This window comes from Pseudophryne corroboree, chromosome 2, assembly GCF_028390025.1.
Source record: "Pseudophryne corroboree isolate aPseCor3 chromosome 2, aPseCor3.hap2, whole genome shotgun sequence".
Classification (NCBI taxonomy): domain Eukaryota; kingdom Metazoa; phylum Chordata; class Amphibia; order Anura; family Myobatrachidae; genus Pseudophryne; species Pseudophryne corroboree.
The window spans coordinates 425,373,466-425,400,311 of record NC_086445.1 but is presented as its reverse complement, the minus strand read 5'-3'; the positions used below and the strand labels follow the sequence as shown (position 1 = coordinate 425,400,311).

At 46.6% G+C, this 26,846-nt stretch overlaps 1 protein-coding gene across 27 annotated transcripts in view; it reads left to right on the top strand.

Annotated features, from left to right (window-relative positions):
* ABI3BP (ABI family member 3 binding protein) overlaps nt 1-26,846 on the top strand; it is an 860,645-nt gene that overhangs the window by 288,216 nt on the left and 545,583 nt on the right. For all 27 annotated transcript variants that reach the window (XM_063953560.1, XM_063953556.1, XM_063953543.1 and 24 more), the window contains exon 3: nt 5,524-5,586. In XM_063953560.1, coding sequence (XP_063809630.1) covers nt 5,524-5,586 — 63 coding nt within the window. The remainder of the gene's footprint in view (nt 1-5,523; nt 5,587-26,846) is intronic.

The window sequence follows — 26,846 nt, the reverse complement described above, 5'->3', positions numbered from 1 at the left end:
GAACAACAACCTGTTCGTGGCACCAAAACCTGACAGTTAAATAAGGCCGATCTTAAACTTAAAATCCCTGAACCCCTATTTGCAGGTATTCAAATTCAAGATAGAGTCTCTGAGAGTGGTAATCCCAGGTCTGGAGGAAGGGGAATTCTTGGTATCCCTGGATATCAAGAATGCGTACCTTCATATTCTGATCTGGCCTATCTCAAGTTTGCACTACAGGACTGTCACTATCAGTTCCAGGCCCTGCCATTTGGCCTCTCCACAGCACCGAGGGTGTTCACCAAGGTCATGGCAGAGATGATGCTCCTCCGCAAGCAGGGAGTGAACATTATTCCATACCTGGACGATCTCCTGATAAAAGCACCGTCCAGGGAAAGGTTGCTGGACAGCATTGCTCTCTCAACCAAACTTCTCCAGGATCATGGGTGGATTCTGAACCTTCCGAACTCTCACCTAGAGTCAACACGGAGGCTCCCATTCCTGGGAATGATACTGGATACGGAGTCGCAGAAGGTGTTCCTTCCGTTGGAAAAGGCATTAGTGATCCAGTCGATGGTTCGGGATGTCCTGTAGCCAATCCGGATATCTGTGCATCTATGCATTCGCCTTCTGAGGACAATGGTGACCTCTTACGAAGCTCTTCAATACGGAAGGTTTCACACAAGACCCTTCCAGCTTGATCTGTTGGACAAATGGTCAGGATCGCATCTTCACAGGCACCAGAGGATCCTTCTGTCGCCAAAAGCCAGGATCTTCCTTCTGTGGTGGCTACAGACTTTTCACCTCGTCGAGGGTCGGAATTCAGAATTGGATTCTGTTAACGACAGACGCAAGCCTCAGAGGTTGGGGAGCAGTCACTCAGGGGGTGCAGTTTCAAGGAAGATGATCCAGTGAGTAAGTTGTCCTTCCAATCAACATTCTGGAACTCAGAGCCATATACAACGCCCTTCTGCACGCCTCACATCATCTTCATGATCAGGCCATTCAGGTCCAGTCGGACAATGTGACGGCAGTAACGTATATAAACCAACAGGGCAGAACGAAAAGCAGAGCAGCAATGTCAGAGGTGTCAAGAATTCTCCTCTGGGCAGAGAGAAACGCTGTGGCATTGTCAGCGGTCTTCATTCCGGGAGTAGACAACTGGGAAGCAGACTTTCTCAGCAGACACGACCTGCACCCAGGGGAGTGGGGCCTTCACCCGGTAGTGTTTAGGTGCTTGACAAGTTGTTGTTGTTATTATTATTATTATTATTATTATTATTATTATTACATTTTATTTATAAGGCACCACAAGTGTTTCGCAGCGCCATTAGTTAGTGGGTGATAAGGGGTCGAGGTTGTTTTTTTTAGAATAGGTGAGACCAGAGCATGTTTGAATGGTGAGGGGAAGATGCCAGTAGAGAGGGACAGGTTAAAGAGGTGAGCGAGGTAGGAGCAGGCAGTGGGCGAGAGGGAGCGGAAAAGACGGGAGGGAAGGGGGTCCAGGGGGCAGGTAGAGGGGGGGGGGGATTAGATGAGGGAGTGGACTTCCTTTTCTGAAGTGGGACGGAAGGAGGACAGGGTGGGATAGATGGAGGGGAGGGATGATGGGGGCAGGGGGCGATATCCACAGTTGATAGGGATATCCACAGTTCGACATGATGGCCTCTCGTCTCAACAAGAAGCTCAAGCGGTATTGTTCCAGGTCGAGAGACCCGCAAGTGGTGGCGGTGGACCCCCTGATGACTCCATAGGTCAATCAGAGGGTGTACGTGTTTCCTCCGCTTCCTCTGATCCAAAGAATTCTAAAGAGAATAAAAAGGGGAAAAGGTTACTTAGTTTTATTGCATACTCTTTTAGTCATGTGACTGTATATCATTGTTATGTATACTTCTTTGTATTGCATTGTGATCTCTCTAATAAAAAGTTTATTAAAAAAAAAAAAAAAAGGGAAAAGGTTCAAGCAATTCTAATTGCTCCGGACTGGCCAAGGAGGGCCTGGTACGCGGACCTTCTGGAGATGCTCCTCGAAGATCCGTGGCCTCTTCCTCTTTGCAAGGATCTTCTTTAACAATGCCCATTCGTCTATCAGGACTTACCGTTGCTACGTTTGATGGCGTGTAAGTTGAACGGCTGATTCTAGCCAGGAGAGGGATCACTAACAAGGTTATCCCGACTATGATCTAAGCCAGGAAAGGGGTAATGTCTAAGCATTACCATCGTATTTGGAAGAAATACGTCTCTTGGTGTGAGAGCAGAAAATTTTCTGCGGTGGAATTCCATCTGGGACATTTCCTGCTTTTTCTACAAGCAGGAGTGGATGTGGGCCTATGTCTGGGCTCCATAAAAGTCCAGATTTCGGCCTTGTCCATTTTCTTTCAGAAACAATTGGCTTCTCTCCCTCTTCCAGACGTTCTTGAAAGGTGTTCTGCACATCCAACCTCCTTTTGTGCCTTGGGATCTCAATGTGGTCTTTTAATCGGACTGGTTTGAACCGTTACAGGAGGTGGGCGTAAAATATCTTACGTGGAAGACCGTCACACTGTTGGCCTTGGCTTCAGCAAGACGTGTGTCGGAGCTGAGGGCTTTGTCTCACAAAAGTCCCTATTTAATTTTCTATGAGGATAGAGCTGAACTCAGAACTCGTCAGCAATTTCTTCCTAAGATGGTGTCTGCGTTTCACATAAACCAACCTATTGTGATTCCGGTTGTTACCGACACCTCTGCTACTTCAAAGTCCTTGGATGTCATGAGGGCTTTGAAGGTGTATGTGAAAAGAACAGCTCGTCACAGAAAGACGGACTCGCTGTGTGTTCTTTATTATGCCAATAAGATTGGGTGTCCTGCTTCAAAGCAGACAATTGCACGCTGGATCAGACTTAATGTCCAGCATGCTTATTCCACGGCAAGTTTGACATGTCCAAAATCTGTACAGGCCCACTCTACTAGGTCGGTGGGTTCTTCTTGGGTGGCTGCCCGGGGTGCCTCGGCTTTACAGCTCTGCCGAGCAGCTACTTGGTCAGGTTCGAACACGTTTGCAAAGTTCTACAAGTTAGATACTTTGGCCTCTGAGGACCTTCAGTTTGGTTAATCAGTTCTGCAGGAACCTCAGCACTCTCCCACCCGGTTTGGGAGCTTTGGTACATCCCCATGGTACTAAATGGACCCCAGTATCCTCTAGGATGTAAGTGAAAATAGGATTTTAATTGCCTACCGGTAAATCCTTTTCTCGTAGTCCGTAGAGGATACTGGGCGCCCGCCCAGGGCTTTGTTCTTCCTGCACTGTTACTTGGTTAAGTAATGTTGGTTCAGCCATTGCTGTTCCTGTTTCAAGTTTGGTTAGCTTGGCTTTCCTCTTGTGTGTGCTGGTTCGGAATCTCACCACTATCCTTATCTATCCTTCTCTCAAAGTATGTCCGTCTCCTCGGGCACAGTTTCCTAGACTGAGTCTGGTAGGGGGGGCATAGGGGGAGGAGCCAGCCCACACTATCAAATTCTTAAAGTCCCCATGGCTCCTAGTGGACCCATCTATACCCCAAGGTACTAACTGGACCCCATTATCCTCTACAGACTACGAGAAAAGGATTTACCGGTAGGTAATTAAAATCCTATTTTTCTGTTTGTGGCGTACACCAGTGTACTATACAATTTTTATTTAATAGTTTAAGTACTGTGACACTGTCGGTCAGACCGCAGTATGCTATTATTTCGTACTCATACACATATTGTGCGACGCTGTTAGTGAAATTAAACCACAGTGTTCGATTACTATTTCTGATTCATACACGTATAGTGTGACACTGTGGGTGAAGGTGGTACCACAGTAATATATTTTATTTCATACTCATACAGGTATTGTGCGACACTGTTGGTAAAATTAAACCACAGTGTTTAATTATTATTCCTAGTGGGTGGGAGGACACAAGGACGATTCCATCTTGCACTTCTTTTCTTTGCATTATATGCAAATATTTGTTTTGAGTGTTGCTGACTGTGTTTTTTTTTTTGCATAGTTTATTAACTATGCTACCCTGTCTGCCACTGCAGTGCCACTCCTAGATGTGCCCTGTTCGAAGTTTAAGCACCACATGTTTGTGCCACCCACTGCTGTCGCTTAGCTTAGTCATCAAGCTGCCTCGCTGCAACGTTTAGGCCTAAAGTGGATGAAAACAATATTGTGAGCTGTGAGGTGGTCAAAAATTACTGGAAATTAGTGGACATTAATTGTTATTGAGATTAATAATATTGTAGGAACAAAAAACAGGACAAAATTCTGTGATTTTAGCTGTTTTATGATTTTTTTTCTAAAAGATACAGAACCAAAACACAAAGGAGATACAGATCCAAAACAAGAATCCAAAACCCAAGGAAAGGACCGGCGCACATCTCTAGAATACAGTGATCCAATATTCCTTCTGTTTCTGCTCTCAATCTTGTGACAGTGAAGTTCCATTGTTCTGTTACTTTGGTATAATGAAAAATAAACTGTATTTTCTGGTGATTGAGACAAGCATGGAAATAAAGACTTGGAATGCTATATTTGCAAAATTAGAAGAGTAGGATCAAAACTGACATTTTGGGCGGGATTCAATTCTTTTCACCCCTTTCCACACTTGTTCTGTTTCTGCCCTCAGGGACATGGTATCATTATTTCAGCTCGCTACCCCCGGAGTAGCGAGGCACCCAACCCTTTACACAGCTAAACCTGATTACTATGGGTGCAATATGCGCAATAACGGAGATAATTTTAGAAAGGAAATTGGGCGTGCTATATCATTTGAATCTCACCCTTCATTTTAATATTTGCCTCTTATCCAAACAAAATTTGGCATCTGAAAATGTATGGGTCATTGGCAAAATACATTGAATCAGACCACATCTATTTCTGTTGAAGTGTCTGCTGTAAAACTTATGAAGTCAATTTATCAATGTATGGCTTTGATGTCTACGTGTTTGTGAACATATCTGTTTCTCGTTACAAAAAAATATTAGTTGGAAAAAACATATGATCTGGCACAACCTTACTAATCTGCGTGACAGTTCTGACTCACTGAAGAATTGCATTTTTTATTTATTAAAAGAAAGTAAGAAATATATTTGAAATCAGGACAATGACGTTTCCTCTTTCTTGGGAAAAAAGGATTGTGGGGGTGCGTTGGCCCCAGCTCCTACTATGAGACATCCTAAATTCATGAAAAGCCATCTATATAGTTTAATATACATTTAAGTATTTTCATTTATGTTACTTTAAATTACATTTTTATGTACTTAGGGATTTTTGGGGAGATGTATCAAACCTTGGAGCGAAATAAAGTACCAACCAGCCATCTCCTGTCATTGACAGTTAATGGCTAATTGGCTGATACATTATCCACTTTATCTCTCTTCAAGGCTTGCTATATATCCCCCTTTGTTCCTATGAGAAAAAGAAACTAAAGTTGTATAATGGATGGAGCTTGTAATTTGTTTATAGAATAAATGTGATGTGCTTTAATTCACATTGGTAATCATAGATTTACATATTTTTTTGTTGTCTATTTTCAGAGTCAGAGACAAGATATTTGATAGCTGTGAAACCGAATGAAAACCATAAAAAGACCTGTAAAGGTAAAACATAATGTCTACTGTATAGCGCATTAATAGCAAAGTACACACAGCATCAGTGTTAAGGCTGGTACACACTGGCCGATATATCGTCCGTTCTCTTGAACGGCCGATATATCGCGGGTCCGTCGGCCAGTGTGTACAAGCGATATGTCTGTGAATTCCGTCGTTCACAGACATATCGCGTCGGTCCCGCAGCACAGCCGACGGCCAATATATCTACCGAAGGTCTAGCAAGGAAGATTAGCCTTGCAGCTGCATTCATAATGGATTGTAGTGGTGAGAGTCTCTTTTTGATAAGACCAGTAAGAAGATTATTGAAATAATCATTGCGGTAGATAATAAAAGCATGGATTAGTTTCTGCAGTATCTTGTGTAAGATATGGTCGTATTTTGGTGATGTATTTTATACCCCTTTCACATCTCCAATGTCTGATCCCACCCGGGAATTGGAAATGGGTCCTTCCCAGGTGGGATCCAGCATTGGAGACTCTGCTACCCCTTTCGCTGGTTGTCCGACCCGGCAATATGCCGGGTCGGGTGCCATAGCGGTGGGGACGGAGCCGGCAGCTGGGGTGGAGGCAGCGCTGGGAGATGAGCTCATCTCCGCGCCGCCTCTCCCTATGCTGTGAATGGGTACTGGGTCGCATTGACCCGGCAACCCATTCACACGGCGCCTGACCCGCTATTTAACTCGGGAATAACCCTTATTACCTGGGTTAAATTATCGGGTCAGGCGACTGGGAATTCTCCAAGGCCCCTTTCACATCGCACACTGACCGGTGTCGACCTGGCAATATGCCGGGTCGATAGCGGGTTATTTGTGCGATGTGAAAGAGGTATAGGATACATGTAACATGATTTTGAAACAGATTGAATCTGGGAACACAGAGAACGGCCGATATATCGGCCAGTGTGTACGGGCCTTAACACTCACAAACACTCTACAAAATGAATCAGTCTAAAAAGATAGAATTGTCTTACAATTGCCCAGTTACAGGTATAAATCCAAATAAAACTACAGATATATCTGCAGATCGATTGATCTGCAGATATATCTGTAGTTGGTACACACTGACCAATCACCAGTGCCATCTGCAGATATATCTGTTGTTGAGGACATTGGCCTATTAATCTGTCCTCTGTACACACTGGCAGATCGTAGTCATGAAATGTGGCAAATCTTCTGTTTGGCCTTCTAAAACAAACTATATTATTAAAATGAACACAAACATAAATACACATAAAAATGTGGAAATTGTAGATCTGTGTACTCTCCCACTTCTTGCATCTCCCACTCTCTCTCTCTCTCTCTCTCTCTCTCTCACACTCTCTCTCTCTCTCTCCAAAACATAACCAGTCCCAGGATCTTTGAGCTGGTCGTGGTTCAAATAATATGGTAACAAAATGCTTAAGGGTCTTCATATTTAATGAACCATCACCGAACCGTTTGAGCTAGCCCTGGTTCTAAATGAGTAGGGGTCCCTCATATTTTTAGAACCAGCGCCGAGGTCCACTAGCAGGGGGGGTAATGCCACAGCCAGGGGACACACTTTACGATGTCATGTGGCCACAGCATTCATCCCCCCTAACTAGTCAACCTATGCTGAGGATTCCTAGGCAAGTGGGGACCCACCCAATAGGTACCCTAGGCCTGGGCTAAAGCACGGGGCTATCCCCCTGCGCCCCTGGATGGTGGGTTGATCACTTACACCAGTGAAAAAAGTTATATTGTCCTTTACAGTGGGACTAGAAGTCCCAGCAAGCCTGCCCTGCATGCTAGTACTTGGGAAACCACAAGTACCAGCTTGCAGGGCATTAACGGCCCGCTGGTACCCATAGTTCACATGTAAGGGAAATATCAAAATAAATACACAACACTGTTTTAATATTTTATTTCACTGCACCTTCACCTGGGAGCAGCGGACATGCAAAAGAGCTCCCCAGGACTTACCCCAATGTCTTCATCTGTGATCTTCACCTGGGGTGGCAGCCATATGGGCTCTTTTGCATTGGCCTCCGCCTACCCAGGACTCCCAAGTCTTAAGAGACACTTACCAGCTCTTGCTCCGCAGTCGGGCTGCCGGCCCCCTGTCTTGCACCGGCTAATGAAGCCATGCCAAGGGGGGTGATCAATGACGTGGTGAGCTGCTATTGGTGAGTAAGCCATTGATGGTTTGCTGCGCAATTTTTGAAATGGGCAGGTCAGCCAATCACGAGCGTTCCTCTCCTGGGATTCAGGAGAGGAACACCACGGCACCATCGAGACCAGTGCACAACGTACTTACACCAACTCTGCTGCTGTCATCGCCATCAGGTAAAGTATGTCCACCGGCACCTGCCTGCATCCCCCACCCGACCACCCCCATATCCCGGCCCATCCAGCTGAAGATCTGAACAGGTGACCTATTGCACGGCGGTGGGTAGGCCATACACACAAAATGATGCACCAATATATCTGTAGATATATTGGTTATTGTCTGTGTAACAGATCTGATGCGATATGTCTGTGAACGGCGTAGTTCACAAATATAGAGGTATTGTTTCTGCTGGCAAAGGGAATAGGAAGCATATCCACAGAAACAGAAGATAATTCAGATCAAAACCAAATAAAAATAGGCAGAGAGAAGAACATAGCTAGGAATAGAAAAAGCACAAACAAAACTCTAAAAGCTATGTGTGCAAATGCTAGTGTCACGATCCGGGTATCTGGACGCCATTACTTACCCTTCAGATGCCTCCTAAGGCTGGCTCAGCATTCCAGGACCGGATCCCATCTGTTATACTGATGTCCACATTCCTGCCTCCTCTCCTGTCACTCTGAGACGCGGTCACCGCAACGCCTGTTACATCCGGAATGGCGTCTCCCGCGGCCTCCGCCGCTGTTCCTGAGTTTCTACATGCAGAATGTCAGAGTGGTGATTACGTCAGCTGCGGCCTCTGCTGTGCCCGCGTGGTTAAATGTGCACTTATCAGTCTGGCGTCTCCTGTCTCCTGTGGCCGGCGCCGCCATTACGGTTTTAATTCCCACATGGATTACAAACCAAACTTCCCTCCAAGTGTCTGCATGGGCGCAGCCATCTTGGATTCTGTCATCTGTTCATGACCACCAATCTGCTGTTTGCAATGTTAATCTGCATAATTGCCTAGCCAATCCCTTCCTTGCTGCAGGTATAAGTAATCTGTGCCTGAGCAAGGAAGGCGTCAGTGCTTTGGTTGTCAAATCTAGTTCCAGTTTGTCTCTCTCCTGTGGTTGTTTTCCAGGTTCCAGCTCCTATCTCCACACTTCCACTAAAAAGACCCGCACCAGCATTTCCACCTGCGGTGTAGCCTGACTCTCCTATCCATTTGGATTCATCTGCTTCCAGCTACAGATCCACCTGCTTACAGCAATCAGCTTCCAGCAGAGATCAGCTCTTCTTAAAGTGCCGGTACCCTTTTCTGCAGATTACCATTTATCACCGGTATTATTATTTCACCGCTCTCAAGCTACATTTATTATTTAACTGGTTCCAGCCAGTATCCACTCCGTGCCAACATCAGTCTGGTTCCAGCCAGTATCCACAGCAGCCGTTTTATCCACAGCAGCCCAGCTTTTCCTGGAACACCAGCTGGTACGATCCTGGGCTATTTCCATTGCTACAGTCGGGCCTGGTAAGGACTTTACAACTAGAAGATTATAAGAACTATCTCACACTACCAGAGCCCTGTGGTCCTTGCCACCCTGTAGTACCCAGGAACTGTATTTATCATCTGCTGATTTTATGTTTTCTTTTACTGCTGCTGTGTTACAGCGTATGTCATAATAAACATCATTGACTTTTACTTTGGTTGTCGTGGTCACGCCTTCGGGCAATTCTTCTACATGTAACTTACATGTCTAGGGGTCTGATACAACCTCCCAGGTTCCTTTACACCTCAGCCCCTACAACTGAGGCTGCCTCCCGTCAGCTCAGGCCCTCAGTTGTGACAGTAAGCACTGACCATATGAATCCAGCCGGAGACCAGGATCAAGCGGCCAGGCCGATGCAAGAACTGGCAGCCCGACTTGAACATCAGGAGGCTGCACAGGGCCACATCGTCCGCTGTCTCCAGGATCTCTCTACTCGGCTGGATGGGATTCAGACAACCCTCTGTGGATCAGGCGCGTCCAGTGCGTCAACCACAGTGACTCCAGCTATAACCCCACCCACCTTACCCATTTCTGCTCCCCGTCTTCATCTTCCTACGCCAGCAAAATTTGACGGATCTCCAAGATTCTGCAGGGGATTTCTCAACCAGTGTGAAATTCATTTTGAGCTACAACTTGGCAATTTTCCCAGTGACCGTACTAAAATTGCCTACATTATCTCTCTTCTCAGTGGCTCAGCCCTTGATTGGGCATCACCGTTATGGGAGAGGTCCGACACCCTGCTATCCTCCTACACTGAATTCGTGTCAACATTCAGGCGTATCTTCGACGAGCCAGGCCGGGTAACTTCAGCTTCACCTGAGATTCTCCGTTTACGCCAGGGATCACGTACTGTAGGACAATATCTTATACAGTTCCAGATCCTGGCATCCGAACTGGCATGGAACGACGAGGCCCTGTATGCTGCATTTTGGCATGGCTTATCTGAGCGTATTAAAGATGAGTTAGCTACCAGAGACTTACCTTCCAAGTTAGATGAGCTAATCTCACTCTGCACGAAAGTTGATTTACGTTTCAGAGAGAGAGCAGCTGAGCGTGGAAGATCATCTGCTCCAAAATCTTCTGCTCCTCCTCCTCGCCAACTGTCACCATCTAAAGATGAGCCCATGCAACTTGGCCGTTCTCGTCTAACTCCTGCTGAGCGCCGAAGACGTCTCTCTGAGTCTCTTTGTCTTTATTGTGCAGCTCCGTCTCACACCATCAATGCCTGTCCCAACCGTCCGGGAAAACTCCAAATCCTAGCTCGCCAAGGAGAGGGCCGGCTAGGAGTAATGATCTCCTCTCCATCTCCTCACGATTGTAATCTCCCAGTCTCGCTTCAAGTTGCTCAACGTTATCGGAACGTCATTGCCCTCCTTGATTCCGGAGCAGCTGGGAACTTTATTACCGAAGCCTATGTTAAACGGTGGTCCCTACGCACCGAGAGACTTCCTTCGTCCATCTCCTTAACTGCCGTGGATGGCAGCAAGATTTTTGATGCAGTTATTTCTCTAAGGACTCTACCAGTTCGTCTGAGAGTGGGAGTTCTTCATTCCGAATTTATTTCTTTTTTTAGTGATTCCAAGAGCCACACATCCTGTGGTCCTGGGCCTTCCATGGCTCCGTCTTCACAATCCATCTATTGATTGGACGACTACGCAGATTCTGGCATGGGGTCCCTCCTGTGCTGAGACATGTTTGTTTAAAGTATTGCCTGTCTGTTCTTCCTCCCCCAGGTCGTCTGATGTTCCACCTCCTCCATATCAAGATTTCACGGATGTGTTCAGTAAGGCTTCTGCTGATATCCTTCCTCCTCATAGAGAATGGGACTGCCCGATTGATCTCGTTCCAGGGAAGGTTCCACCTCGAGGCCGAACTTACCCGTTGTCTCTGCCTGAGATGCATTCTATGGAGGAATACATTAAAGAGAACCTAGCAAAAGGGTTCATTCGATCTTCCTCTTCTCCAGCCGGCGCAGGCTTCTTTTTCGTAAAGAAAAAAGATGGTGGTCTGCGTCCGTGCATCGACTACAGAGGTCTGAACGACATTACCATCAAGAACCGCTATCCACTACCCCTGATTACTGAGCTCTTTGATAGAGTTAGCGGAGCTACCATCTTCACAAAGCTGGACTTGAGAGGTGCATACAATCTCATCCGGATCCGTGAAGGTGACGAGTGGAAGACCGCCTTTAACACCCGTGACGGACATTACGAGTACCTCGTCATGCCCTTCAGATTGAGCAATGCTCCAGCTGTCTTCCAGCATTTTGTCAATGAGATCTTCAGAGACATTTTATACCATCATGTCGTGGTCTATCTAGATGATATCCTCATTTTTGCCAACAATTTAGAGGAACATCGTTTTTGGGTAAAAGAGGTTCTGTCCCGTCTCCGTGTCAATCATCTCTATTGCAAATTAGAGAAATGTGTCTTTGAAGTCAAGTCCATTCCGTTTCTAGGTTACATTGTGTCCGGTTCCGGACTAGAGATGGATCCTGAGAAACTACAAGCAATCCAGAATTGGCCGATACCCTTAACACTCAAAGGGGTCCAGAGGTTCTTAGGGTTCGCCAATTATTACAGAAAGTTTATACGAGACTTTTCCACCATTGTGGCGCCTATTACTGCTTTAACTAAGAAGGGTGCTAACCCGTCCAAGTGGTCTGAAGAAGCTACGCAAGCTTTTCATCTCTTAAAACAACGGTTCATCTCTGCACCAGTTCTGAAACAGCCCGACATCGACTCTCCTTTCATCTTAGAGGTGGATGCCTCCTCCGTTGGAGTAGGAGCGGTGTTATCTCAGAGGGCTAAAGATGGCCATTTACATCCTTGCAGTTTCTTCTCCCGGAAGTTCTCCCCAGCGGAGCGCAACTATGCCATTGGCGACCAGGAGTTGCTAGCCATCAAGCTCGCTCTAGAGGAGTGGAGATATCTGTTGGAGGGAGCTTCTCATTCAATCACCATACTTACAGACCACAAGAACCTTTTATATCTGAAAGGCGCACAATGTCTCAACCCTCGTCAGGCCAGATGGGCACTTTTCTTTTCCAGGTTCGACTTTAAACTCCAGTTCTGTCCGGGCTCTCAGAATCGCAAGGCCGATGCCCTTTCCCGCTCATGGGAGCAAGAAAATGAGTCAGAGTCTTCAGACAAGCATCCTATTATCAATCCGTTGGCATTCTCCACGGTAGGGATGGACTCTACGCCCCCACTAGGGAAAAGTTTTGTGAAGCCGGTACTGAGGAAGAAGCTCATGCATTGGGCCCATGCTTCCCGTTTTGCCGGACATACAGGTATCCAAAAAACCCTGGAGTTTATCTCTAGGTCCTATTGGTGGCCAACTCTGAGAAAGGACGTCATGGAGTTTATTGCATCTTGCCCAAAGTGTGCCCAACATAAAGTATCCCGCCAGTCGCCTGCGGGGCAACTGATTCCACTATCCGTTCCCCGTCGACCATGGACCCATTTGTCGATGGATTTCATTACAGACTTACCCATGTGCAACAAGTTCAATACCATCTGGGTGGTAGTTGACCGGTTCACCAAGATGGCACACTTCATTCCTCTCACCGGTCTTCCGTCAGCTTCCAAGTTGGCTCAAGTGTTCATACAAGAGATCTTCCGACTCCACGGTCTGCCTGAAGAAATTATCTCAGATCGAGGAGTTCAATTCACAGCCAAATTCTGGCGAAGTTTATGTCAAGTCCTCCAAGTCAAACTAAAGTTTTCCACGGCTTACCATCCTCAGACCAATGGTCAAACTGAGAGGGTGAATCAGGACTTGGAGGCCTTCCTCCGCATCTATGTGTCTTCCTCTCAAGATGACTGGGTTCAATTACTTCCCTGGGCCGAGTTCTGTCATAACAATCAGTATCATTCCTCATCTTCTTCAACACCATTCTTCACCAACTTTGGATTCCACCCTAAAGTCCCTGAATTCCAACCGCTCCCAGCAACTTCTGTTCCAGCAGTGGATATCACCTTGCATCAGTTTGCAAACAACTGGAAGAGTGTACGAGCAGCTCTGCTCAAGGCATCGTTCAGGTATAAGAAGTTTGCGGACAAGAAGCGTAGAGCGGTTCCTGCTCTCAAGGTGGGTGATCGGGTATGGTTATCCACGAAGAATTTGAGGTTAAGAGTTCCCAGTATGAAGTTTGCACCTCGCTACATTGGTCCTTTCAAAATTGAGCAAGTCATCAATCCTGTTGCTAACAGACTTCAGTTACCTCCCTTCTTAAAAATACCCAGGACATTCCATGTTTCCCTGTTGAAACCGCTGATCCTGAATCGGTTTCATTCCTCACTTCCTCCAACTCCGAAAGTCCAAACTCAACGAGGCGTTGAGTATGAAGTGGCCAAGATCCTGGACTCACGTCACCGTTACGGTCAACTACAGTATCTTATTGACTGGAAGGGTTACGGCCCTGAGGAACGCTCATGGACCAATGCTTCTGATGTCCATGCTCCTGCCTTGGTCCGGAGATTCCATTCCAAGTTTCCTCAAAAGCCAAAGAAGTGTCCTGGGGCCACTCCTAAAGGGGGGGTGCTGTCACGATCCGGGTATCTGGACGCCATTACTTACCCTTCAGATGCCTCCTAAGGCTGGCTCAGCATTCCAGGACCGGATCCCATCTGTTATACTGATGTCCACATTCCTGCCTCCTCTCCTGTCACTCTGAGACGCGGTCACCGCAACGCCTGTTACATCCGGAATGGTGTCTCCCGCGGCCTCCGCCGCTGTTCCTGAGTTTCTACATGCAGAATGTCAGAGTGGTGATTACGTCAGCCGCGGCCTCCGCTGTGCCCGCGTGGTTAAATGTGCACTTATCAGTCTGGCGTCTCCTGTCTCCTGTGGCCGGCGCCGCCATTACTGTTTTAATTCCCACATGGATTACAAACCAAACTTCCCTCCAAGTGTCTGCATGGGCGCAGCCATCTTGGATTCTGTCATCTGTTCATGTCCACCAATCTGCTGTTTGCAATGTTAATCTGCATAATTGCCTAGCCAATCCCTTCCTTGCTGCAGGTATAAGTAATCTGTGCCTGAGCAAGGAAGGCGTCAGTGCTTTGGTTGTCAAACCTAGTTCCAGTTTGTCTCTCTCCTGTGGTTGTTTTCCAGGTTCCAGCTCCTATCTCCACACTTCCACTAAAGAGACCCGCACCAGCATTTCCACCTGCGGTGTAGCCTGACTCTCCTATCCATTTGGATTCATCTGCTTCCAGCTACAGAGCCACCTGCTTACAGCAATCAGCTTCCAGCAGAGATCAGCTCTTCTTAAAGTGCCGGTACCCTTTTCTGCAGATTACCATTTATCACCGGTATTATTATTTCACCGCTCTCAAGCTACATTTATTATTTAACTGGTTCCAGCCAGTATCCACTCCGTGCCAACATCAGTCTGGTTCCAGCCAGTATCCACAGCAGCCGTTTTATCCACAGCAGCCCAGCTTTTCCTGGAACACCAGCTGGTACGATCCTGGGCTATTTCCATTGCTACAGTCGGGCCTGGTAAGAACTTTACAACTAGAAGATTATAAGAACTATCTCACACTACCAGATCCCTGTGGTCCTTGCCACCCTGTAGTACCCAGGAACTGTATTCATCCTCTGCTGATTTTATGTTTTCTTTTACTGCTGCTGTGTTACAGAGATTGTCATAATAAACATCATTGACTTTTACTTTGGTTGTCGTGGTCACGCCTTCGGGCAATTCTTCTACATGTAACTTACATGTCTAGGGGTCTGATACAACCTCCCAGGTTCCTTTACACCTCAGCCCCTACAACTGAGGCTGCCTCCCGTCAGCTCAGGCCCTCAGTTGTGACAGCTAGGAGCTTAGGAAATAAAATCCCAGAACTAATTGCAATAATGACAAGGGATGATCTAGACATTGTGGCAATTACAGAGTCATGGTTCAATGAAAATCATGACTGGGACATAGCTATACCGGGATATACTTTATTTAGGAAGGACAGAATTGGAAAAATTGGAGGAGGGGTAGCAATGTATGTAAAAAATAAAAAAGCATAAATACTACATTAATACAAAGTATTGAAGAAAATACTGAGGCCCTTTTGGTGACCATAGAAACAGGGGAAAAGTCGATTATTCGTATTGGCGTGATATACAGGCCACCAGGTCAGGAAGAGGAACTCGACAAGTACCTATTGCAGGACATAACTAAAATGGCATTAAAAGGAGAGGTAATAATCATGGGAGACTTTAATCTTCCTGATGTAAACTGGGAAGTGTCTGTTGCTAGTTCCACTAGAAGTAGGGACATTTTAAATTCCCTTCAGGGAGCATCCCTCCACCAATTGGTGAGGGAGCCCACTCGGAAAGATGCTATATTAGACTTAATACTTACAAATGGAGACAGAATATCGGACGTAAAAGTGGGTAAAAACCTGGGATCCAGTGATCATCAAGCAGTATGGTTCAGCATAAAGACAGAGACTGACTCATCCCATACAAAAACGAAGGTGTTGGATTTTAGGAAGGCTGATTTTGTAGGGATGGGAAAATGTGTAAGCGATTCTTTGGCAGAGTGGAGGAACTTGGAAGCTGTGCAGGAGAGGTGGGAAACATTAAAATGTGCAATATTAAAGGCAACAGACCTTTGTATCAAAAGTGTCAGGAAAAACACAAGGAAAGGGAAGCCAGTGTGGTTTGCAAAAGACGTAGCAAATATTGTGAAAGCAAAAAAGATGGCTTTTAGGAAATATAAGCAGACACAAAATAATGAAGACAAAGAGATATATCTTGTTAGACAGAAGGAGACTAAGAAGGTAATCAGATGTGCAAAGGCACAAGCTGAGGAGAAAATGGCCCAGTGAGTGGGTAAAGGAGGCAAAAGTTTTTTTAGGTATATAAGCGAAAGGAGAAAAACAAAAGGCGAAATAATAAAACTAAAGACTGACACTGGGAGTCTTGTTGAGGGAGACGATTTAATAGCAGATCATCTTAATAATTATTTTTGCTCAGTATTAACTACTGAAAGAGAGGGGAAGGGCCCCCAGTTAAGTTGCACGGATATTCAGGAAAATGACACAAGTACATTTACAGAGGATAAGGTCCTAACAGTACTCTCAAAGCTGAAAGTGGACAAATCTATAGGGCCAGATGGGATACATCCAATGATACTAAAAGAACTTAAAGAGGTGCTGGTAGCACCATTGACAGAATTATTCAACCAGTCATTAGCTACAGGAGTAATTTCAGAGGACTGGAAAAGAGCAAACGTAGTCCCACTGCACAAAAGTGGAAGCAAGGAAGAGGCAAACAACTACAGGCCAGTGAGTCTTACATCAGTAGTAGGGAAATTGATGGAAACACTCTTAAAAGATAGAGTTGTAGATTATCTCAAATCCGGCAATTTACAGGATCCCAAACAGCATGGATTCACTGGGGGGAGATCATGTCAAACAAATCTTATTGACTTTTTTGACTGTGTGACTAAAGTGATGGATAAAGGTGGAGCCATGGATATAGCTTATCTAGACTTTAGTAAGGCTTTTGACACTGTTCCACATCGCAGACTGCTAAATAAACTTGAAAGTTTGGGATTGGATATTAGGATTATTGAATGGATAAGATCTTGGTTGAAGGATAGAAAACAGAGAGTTGTGGTAAATGGAGTGCATTCACAGGAGGGAAATGTTACCAGTGGAGTACCCCAGGGATCTGTACTTGGACCAGTGCTTTTTAATATCTTTATTGGTGACATTGCAAATAGCATTAAAGGGAAAGTATGCCTTTTTGCAGATGACACAAAGGTATGCAACAGGGTAGACACACCAGGTGGGGTAAAACAAATGATTGAGGATCTAGGTAGACTAGAGGACTGGTCAAGAGTGTGGCAATTACAGTTTAATGCCAAAAAATGCTAAATCATGCACTTGGGTCTCAAAAATCCAAAGGCTAAATATAGTATTAATAGCACTATACTGGAAACTACTGAGGAGGAAAGGGATCTAGGAGTCACTATTTCAGATGACTTAAAGGCAGTTAAGCAATAAAACAAAGCAATGAGGAAGGCTAGTCAGATGCTTGGCTGCATTGGGAGAGGAATCAGCAGCAGAAAGAAAGAAGTAATAATGCCACTGTATAGGTCATTGGTACAGCCTCATCTAGAGTATTGGGGGTAATTCCAAGTTGATCGCAGCAGGACATTTTTTAGCAGTTGGGCAAAGCCATGTGCACTGCAGGGGAGGCAGATATAACATGTGCAGAGAGAGGGAGATTTGGGTGTGGTGTGTTCAATGAATCTGCAATCTAATTTTCAGTGTAAAAATAAAGCAGACAGTATTTACCCTGCACACAAACAAAATAACCCACCCAAATCTAACTCTTTCTGCACATGTTATATCTGCCTCCCCTGCAGTGCACATGGTTTTGCCCAGTTGCTATCAAAAATCCTGCTGCGATCAACTTGGAATTACCCCCATTGTGTTCAATTCTGGAGGCCATATCTTCAAAAGGATATTAATACATTAGAAACTGTACAAAGAAGGGCAACTAAAATTGTGCATGGCCTACATCACAAAACATACCCAGAAAGACTAAGAAATCTCAATATGTATAGTTTGGAGCAGAGAAGGGAAAGGGGGGACATGATAGAAACATTCAAATATATGAAGGGTTTTGACAAAGTCCAGGAGGGAAACATTCTCCAAATGAAGAGAAGCAATAGGACACGAGGACATGCACGGAGACTGGAGGGGGGGGAGGTTCAGGGGAAATTTGCGGAAAAATTACTTCACAGAAAGGGTAGTGGACAAGTGGAATAGCCTCCCATCGGAGGTGGTAGAGGCTAAGACAGTAGAGCAATTTAAACATGCATGGGATAGACATAAGGATATCCTTACAAAGAAATAAGGATCAAATAAGGTTAGAGATCAAAATAATGTAATGTAAAATAATGTGGGGAAAAAAGGGGCAGACTAGATGGGTCAAGTGGTTCTTATCTGCCGACAAATTCTATGTTTCTATGTAATATATTGTTTTTACACACCCGATGATCAGTTAACAATATATTGGCCAATATTTCTGCAGCAGGGTACATTGGTTTCCACAGGGAAACATCAAGGTGTAAAGTGGATCTTGATCCAGAGGCACCAACAGGCTAAAGCTTTAGGCTGTCACAAGATGCATTAGGGCCTCCTCTATAACCCCGCCTCCAGGCACTGAGAGCTTAGTTTAGAGTTGGTGCCTGCAGTAGCAGGTCACTAAACAAGGGGGCTGCACTGGGCAGCCCTGAAAAGCTTTTATGAAAGAAGATTTCTTCAAGGGCTGTCAGCGCTGCATGTCAGGGTGACACTTCAGTGCTGCAGCTTCATCACTTCCCAAGCGGCGACGCATTCTCCCTTGGCTCAGATCCCGGGTACTTGTGGCGGAGGCGTCCTGGCTTAGGCACAGAGTCGCAGACTGCTCTCCTGGATCGCGTGGCTGCTACGGGGAGGAGGTAAGAGGGTCCCCAAGGTGGGATCTGCCATTAAATCGCGCTCCATCCGTGACCTAGGGAGACGGGTCGCCACACTGGCGTGGACTCACAGAGCATGGACCCAGTAAACCACTGGGGCGTCTGAGAACAGGTCGGGTGTACTAACACCCCATTTAATAAGGCTCACAGTACCCGGGGTGGAAGTCCAGCATAGGGGAGGTGGCGCTTGACCCGTAGCCCCCCCCTCCCCCGGCCCAGGGCGCTAACTCCTTGCAGATTTCCTGCCCTGATGCTGCCTCACACTCTCTCTCAATCCCTGACTGAGACGCTGGGCGCCATCTTCTAAGCATATGCTCCGGGACTGCAGGGCAAGGTCTCCTGCATACAGTGCTGAGCCTTTACAATTACTTGAATATCCTACATGTCTTATTACACACAGTGTTAGTTGAGAAAGTGTGTACCTATTACAGAATATATTGTACGAGTATTCTGATATATCCTGCGGTCACTGACCGCACTGTGATATATATTAATATATACATATATACTAGTCCAGTGCAGCTTTATTATGATAATAATTTCTGCATTGCCTGTAACTGTGTGTGCCTGTATCTGTTGTGTGGTTTCACTCTTGGTGTTTCCCAGTTATAACTGTCACTGTAGTCTGTACCCTAAGGGACTAGGTGCATCTGGGTCCGCTATTATGGGATCAGTACTAAATCCCGCTGGACGGGATCCCGGCGGTCGAAATACCGATGCCGGAATCCCGACCACACAATCCCGACAGGGGTGGCGAGCGGAACGCAGCCCCTTGCGGGCTCGCTTCGCTCGCCGCACTAAATTATTCTCCCTCTATGGGTGTTGTGGACACCCACGGAGGGAGAAAATGTCGGGATTGTGGCGGTCGGGATTGTGGCGGCGGCATTTTGACCGCCGGGATTCCGGCCGGCGAGATCTTGACCGCATCCCGCTATTATAGTGCGTCACAGTATTTATTTAATACGTATATTCTACTGTGTACTCAGTCACGTAATACCAGATTTATTTGCAGGTATTGTACTTTGTCTGGCTCTATCGTACTAAGGCCCTCATTCCGAGATCGCTCGCTAGCTACTTTTAGCAGCCGTGCAAACGCATAGTAGCCGCCCACTGGGGAGTGTATTTTCGCTTTGCAGGAGTGCGAACGCCTGTGCAGCAGGGCGGCTTTAAACACATTTTGGGGGTAATTCCAAGTTGATCGCAGCAGGAATTTAGTTAGCAATTGGGCAAAACCATGTGCACTGCAGGGGAGGCAGATTTAACATGTGCAGAGAGAGTTAGATTTGGGTGGGTTATTTTATTTCTGTGCAGGGTAAATACTGGCTGCTTTATTTTTACACTGCAAATTAGATTGCAGACTGAACACACCCCACCCAAATCTAACTCTCTCTGCACGTTATATCTGCCTCCCCTGCAGTGCGCATGGTTTTGCCCAATTGCTAACAAAATTCCTGCTGCGATCAACTTGGAATTACCCCCATTGTGCACAACAAGACCGGCCCTGTAGTTACTTATTCTGTGCGATGATTGCGGCAACGAATGACACGGTAATGATGTCAGATACCCGCTCAGCAAACACCCGGCCCCCCTTTTGTTTTTTTCCAAACACTCCCAGAAAACGGTCAGTTGACTCCCAGAAACTCCCACTTTCTGTCCATCCACTTGCGATCGGCTGTGCGACTGAAAGCGTCGCTAGAACCTGTGCAAAACCACAATACTCTTTGTACCCGTACGCCACACGTAGACATTGCGGTGCATACGCATGCGCAGTTTTGCCGTTTTTTTAACTGATTGTTACGCAGTGAACAACGGCAGCTAGCGATCAACTCGGAATGAGGGCCTAAGTCGCTCTGTTGTTGCATTCATACATAATGTCTAACAGAAAGAGCACTAAATCAGTGGATGCTCCAAGGATTTACCACGGGGGGAAGTTTTGTATGATGGTCTGTGTACCTTGTGTCATACACCTCCTAGTCAGTCCGTAGCTCCTGTGTCTACCCTGGGCTGCGTTCACCAACCTGCTGGATACTCTGGTGGAATGCCTATGGGACCACCTGAGTGACTACAGCCACAAATTGTTCCTATGGTTAATTCGGGATCCGGTCTGAAGATCGACCGTATCTAGGTCGACAATGTTTAGGTCGACCACTATAGGTCGACAGTCACTAGGTCGACATGGATGGAAGGTCGACAGGGTTTCTAGGTCGACATGTGCTAGGTCGACAGGTCTAAAGGTCGACATGAGTTTTTCACATTTTTTTTTCTTTTTTAAAATTTTTTCATACTTAACGATCCACGTGGACTACGATTGGAACGGTAAAGTGTGCCGAGCGAAGCGAAGGCACCATGCCCGAAGCATGGCGAGCGAAGCGAGCCATGCGAGGGGACGCAGTGCACTAATTTGGGATCCCGGTCACTCTACGAAGAAAACGACACCCAAAAAAAAAAAAAAATCCTCATGTCGACCTTTAGACCTGTCGACCTAGCACATGTCGACCTAGAAACCCTGTCGACCTTCCATCCATGTCGACATAGTGACTGTCGACCTATAGTTGTCGACCTAAACATTGTCGACCTAGATACTGTCGATTTGATGAACCACACCCGGTTAATTCGCCTTGGGTGGAAAATTTATCTAACCAGTTGCAGCAATTAAATCAGTCTTTGATTAGACAAAAATCCACCCCTAGGTCACTCTTATGTCTCTGGGTCCTCTAAGCGGGCTGCTTGCTCCTCACAATCCACATACCTCTCTGATGTTTCATCTGAAGAGGAGAGGGAGCATATGGTCCTGTCAGACACTGAATCAGGTGTTTCTGATGAGGATTCTCCCTTGCAGATTGATGTCCCAGCCCTGGTGGTTGCTATTAAGCAAATCCTACAAATCTCTGATGATGAGGATTCTACTACTGTGGCAAGGAAACCTGATAAGTTAAATCGGCAGAAGGTAGTTAAAAAACCCCATTCTGACCATTTAGTCGACATTAGACGGGAACCCTGGTCTACTCCAGGGAAGAAATTCCCTCTATCTAAACGGGCCTTGGCTCGCTATCCTCTCCCTGCACAGTTATGTAACAAGTGGGAAAATTCACCGCCGGTGGATTCTCACGTCACCCGCCTCATGGTGTCATTCACTCTGCCTGTCACCAATGTCACTTCACTGAAGGAACCGACAGATAAGCGTGTGGAGGGATGTCTGAAGTCTATTTACTCCCTTACAGGAGCTGTGCATAGGCCCGCTATTGCTGCCTCTTGGGCTGCAAAAGGTATTGAAGCGTGGGTTCAGGCATTAGAGGAGGAGCTGCCCGAGGATATATCTGACGATGCTAGACAATACCTGTCTTAAATTACCACCGCCGCCCATTGCATTCAGGAGGTGTCCTCTGAGGCGGGTGTGTTGGCAGCCAAGGCTTCAGCTACGTCTGTCCTGGCTCGCCGTATTCTGTGGTTGAGGTCATGGAAGGTGGATCTAGACTTACAAAAAGACCTTGGAGGTACTTCCCTTCACTGGGGATATTTTGTTTAGGGAAGAGCTAAATAAAATTGTGTCTGAATTAGCAGCTGCTAAGACTGCTTTTTTCCCCAAATACTAATCCTTCTGCACAGAAGACAAAAAGTACCACTTTTCCTTCCTTTCAGCCTCAAGGGAAAGCAAAAGGTCAGGCATACCTGAGACAATCTCGTGCTCGCAAAACCACCATGCCCAAGGCAAAACAATCCTGAGCGACGCCAGAGGGGAGGGGGAGGGGGGGGGCGACTTCTACAGTTCGCCCAGTTCTAGTTAAAGACAACTTCAGACGCATGGGTACTGGAAGTTGTCTTTCATGGGTATGCTGTCTCTTTCAAGAGACGTCCCCCTCTCCAGTTTTTCACCACGGTCCCTGTTAAAGGCACAACCATTGCAAACAGTCGACAGTTCTCTCCTGAGTACAGGAGTGGTTGTGCCAGTACCTCAGTTCCAGAGAGGCAGAGGTTATTACTCGACCCTGTTTCTAGTCCCGAAACCTAATGGGCCTATACTCAACCTCAAATCTCTGAACAAGTTTGTGAGAGTGTCCAGGTTTCGTATCGAAACTCTTCGCTCAATTGTACTGGCTATGGAACCCGGAGACTATATGGTATCCCTGGATAAACAGGATGCATACCTGCATATACCTATTGCCATGTCGCATCAGCAGTTTCTGAGGTTTGCTATTGGTAATCTCTACTATCAATTCCAGGCTCTGCCATTTGGACTGGCTATGGCTTCTCGGATCTTTACCAAGGTCATGGCCGTGATGACGGCCCATCTCCATCGTCAGGGTGTCATAATCCTCCTGTGTCTGGACGACCTGCTGATTCTAGCAAATTTCAGCGATGTCCTCTTCAGTCATCTGCAACTGACGGTAACCTTCCTGCAAGCCCATAGATGGCTCATCAATTGGAAGAAGTCCTCGCTGGTCCCAGCTCAGAGCATGGTGCACCTGGGGGCACTCCTGAACACACACAGCCAGCGTCTGTTTCTGTCTCCAGAAAAAGTCCTGAAGCTTCAGGACAAGATAAGATGCTTCCTTTGTCGCCCCAGAGGGTCAATACACTCGGCGATGCAAGTACTTGGCCTGATGGTATCGACATTCGACATGGTAGAGTACGCTCAATTTCATTCACGCTCTCTACAGAGGTTAATCCTTTCCAAGTGGGACAGCCTACCTCAACGGATCAGTTCTCAGGTGATCACTTTGACTCCGGAGGTTCATCTGTCGCTGACCTGGTGACTACAGGACCAGCAATTGAGCAGGGCCATCACCTTCTGGATCCCCCACTGGGTCCTACGAACAACGGACACCAGTCTGAGGGGATGGGGCGTGGTGTTGGAGCAACACTCTTTTCAGGGTCGATGGACCAAAGTGGAATCACTCCCCCCGATAAACATTCTGGAGCTGAGGGCGGTGTTCAATGCGCCCTGGCTCTGGTAAAGAACAGGCCTGTTCAAGTAAGGTCAGACGCCACCACTGTGGTATAGATAAACCATCAAGGCGGCACTTGCAGCCACATGGCAATTATGGAAGTGTCAAAAATCCTTCATTGGGCGGAACGCCATCTGCCAGCAACATCGACAGTGTTCATTCCGGGCATCCTGAACTGTGAAGCGGACTTCCTCAGTCGCCAGGACGTGCACACCGGAGAGTGGAGTCCAGAAGTCTTTCAACTCCTAGTGGACAAGTGGGGCCTACCAGATGTAGACCTGATGGCATCTCGACACAATTAGAAGGTTCCGCTCTTCGGATCTCAGATCAGGGATCCTCAGAGAGTGTTTGTGGATGCACTGGCAATTCCGTGGAACTTTCGGCTGCCCTACATGTTTCCTGCAGTGTCTCTTCCACCCAGGGTCCTACGGAAGTTCAAGCAAGAATGAGGATCGTTGCTTCTAATCACTCCAGCGTGGCCCAGACGGCATTGGTTCTCAGACCTGCTTTGTCTGTCGACAGGGCATCCCCTTCTACTTCAGCGGCCAGACATCCTCGTACAGGCCCTTGTGTCTACCCAGACCTGGCCAGACTGGCTTTGACGGCGTGGCTCTTGAAGCATCACTCCTGAGGGTAAAGGATTCTCCAAGGTGGTTATCCAGACTTTGTTGAAGGCCCGCAAACCGGCATCTGCCCAGATTTATTACAGGGTCTTTTATTCTTGCTTCACCTGGTGTGCTGATAAGAATTATGATGCATACAGATTCAGAACTTCCAGAATTCTGGCTTTTCTGCAACGAGGCCTAGACTTAGGCCTTCGTCTGGCCTCCCTCAAGGTTCACATATCTGCCTTGTCGGTATGGTTTTAGAGAAAATTGCGTCTATACCTGACGTTCATACATTCACTCAGGGTGTCCTTCTGATTCAGCCTCCCTATGTCCCTCCTGTGGCTCCATGTGATCTGACTGTAGTACTGAATGCCCTACTTGAGTCTCCATTTGAACCTCTTGATTCGGTAGACCTTAAATGGCTTACAGCCAAGGTCCTGTTCTTGCTGGCTATTGCCTCTGCAAGACGGGTGTTGGATTTAGGCACTTTTGTCCTGATGTCCACCCTTTCTGATATTTCACAGTGACTGGGCAGTTCTATGAACTCGCCCAGTGGTGTCATCTTTTCACCTTAACCAAGAGATTGTGGTTCCAGCCTTTATGTCTTCGGACTTGTCTCCAAAAGAACGTTCTTTGGATGTGGTTAGGTCTCTCCGTATTTATGTGGAGAGGGCTGCCTCTATCAGGAGGTCAGATACCCTTTTTGTCCAGTTTGGTTTCCAGAAACGTGGCTGGCCTGCGAATAAGCAAACCTTGGCCAGATGGATTAGAATGGTGATTGCACAAGCTTATGAGCAGGCTGGACTCCCAGCTCCTGCTGCTATTAATCCCCATTCTATTTGGTCTGTTGGACCTTATTGGGTGGCCCGCTGTGGCGCGTTCGCTGAATAATTGTGCAAGGCGGCTACGTGGTCCTCAGTGAACATGATTCTTAGGTTCTATGCATTTGATACTTTCGCCTCCCAGGATGCTTCCATTGGACACCGGATTCTCATATCCGCTAAAGCGCACCCCCTCCCTTGAGGAACTGCTTAAGGACATCCCAGATGTTTCCCTATCGAATCCAATGTACCCTGCTGCAGAAAAGTAGTGTTATAGTAAACTTACCATGGCTAACACTCTTTCTGCAAGGTACATTGGGTTCCACAGGGCGCCCACCCTGACGCACCTTGCTTCTATGGGTTTGTATTGCATTATCCACTGGTCCCTTCTCCTGTCGTGAGAATGTGGTTCTATGTGACTAACATCTGCCTTCTCCCTTGCCTGCTCCTGCATTGGACTGATTAACGAATCTGAGCTCTCAGTGCCTGGAGGCAAGGTTATAGAGGAGGCCCTAATGCATCCTGGGACAGCCTAAAGCTTTAGCCTGTTGGTGCCTCTGGATCAAGATCCACTCTACACCCCAATGTTTCCCTGTGGAACCCAATGTATCTCGCAGAAAGAGTGTTAACCATGGTAAGTCTACCATAACACCCCTTATCTACCAGTGTGTACCCAACATAACTTTCTCTTTAAATCCTAATTTGATGTATGTAATTCGACTCCTTATTTTCACTTTTCCATCTTCATAACAGACACCTCTGTTATATATTGATCCCAATGGCCACTTCAAATGAGAATGTAGCTTCTTATCTCAAATGTAAACAGAAAACATAAGGCATAGGGGTAATTCCAAGTTGATCGCAGCAGGATTTTTGTTAGCAATTGGCCAAAACCATGTGCACTGCAGGGGAGGCAGATATAACATGTGCAGAGAGAGTTAGATTTGGGTGTGGTGTGTTCAATCTGCAATCTAATTTGCAGTGCAAAAATAAAGTAGCCAGTATTTACCCTGCACAGAAATAAAATAACCCACCCAAATCTAACTGTTTCTGCACATGTTATATCTGCCCCCCCCCCCCCCCGCCCCCCTGCAGTGCACATGGTTTTGCCCAATTGCTATCAAAAATCCTGCTGCGATCAACTTGGAATTACCCCCATAGTGCAATATTGCCAGAAAAAGGAACAGAATCTATTAGAACATCACACTCCCCTATAAACCAAAGATAAAAGCATATCACCTAATTTCATTGGTTATGGGGTCACTCTGGTTCCTGCGTAATTACCCTCCTAGATGAAATAAGGATGGAAGCTCCAAATGGTCCTAAGAATTTGTGCTCCCTTCTCGAGGTAACAATCTTTTGCAGAGCAGGCATTCCAAAAACCCTTCAGACTTTGCAGTGAGCAGATCATTCACTGCTTTAGTCAGTGCTGTCTCTGGAGTGTTAGGAAAGAAAGCTTGACTGAATTGGGTCCAGTAAGTTGTGTTGGTTAAGAAAGTATGTGAGGCTCCCATGTCCCTCTCTCAAGTAGCTTGGAGGGACATGGGTGCTGAGAGATGGGACGGTTGTTTGAGAGAGAGTTAAGGTCCATACACATTAGACGACGTCGCTCTATGATCGCTCAGTGACGTCACGCCTCCGCCAGCCCTGCATGCAGGTCGTGGACGACAGTCCAGATCCTGCATGCATGCACTGGCGACAGCGACGGTCGTCGCTGGCGGCATACACACTTGC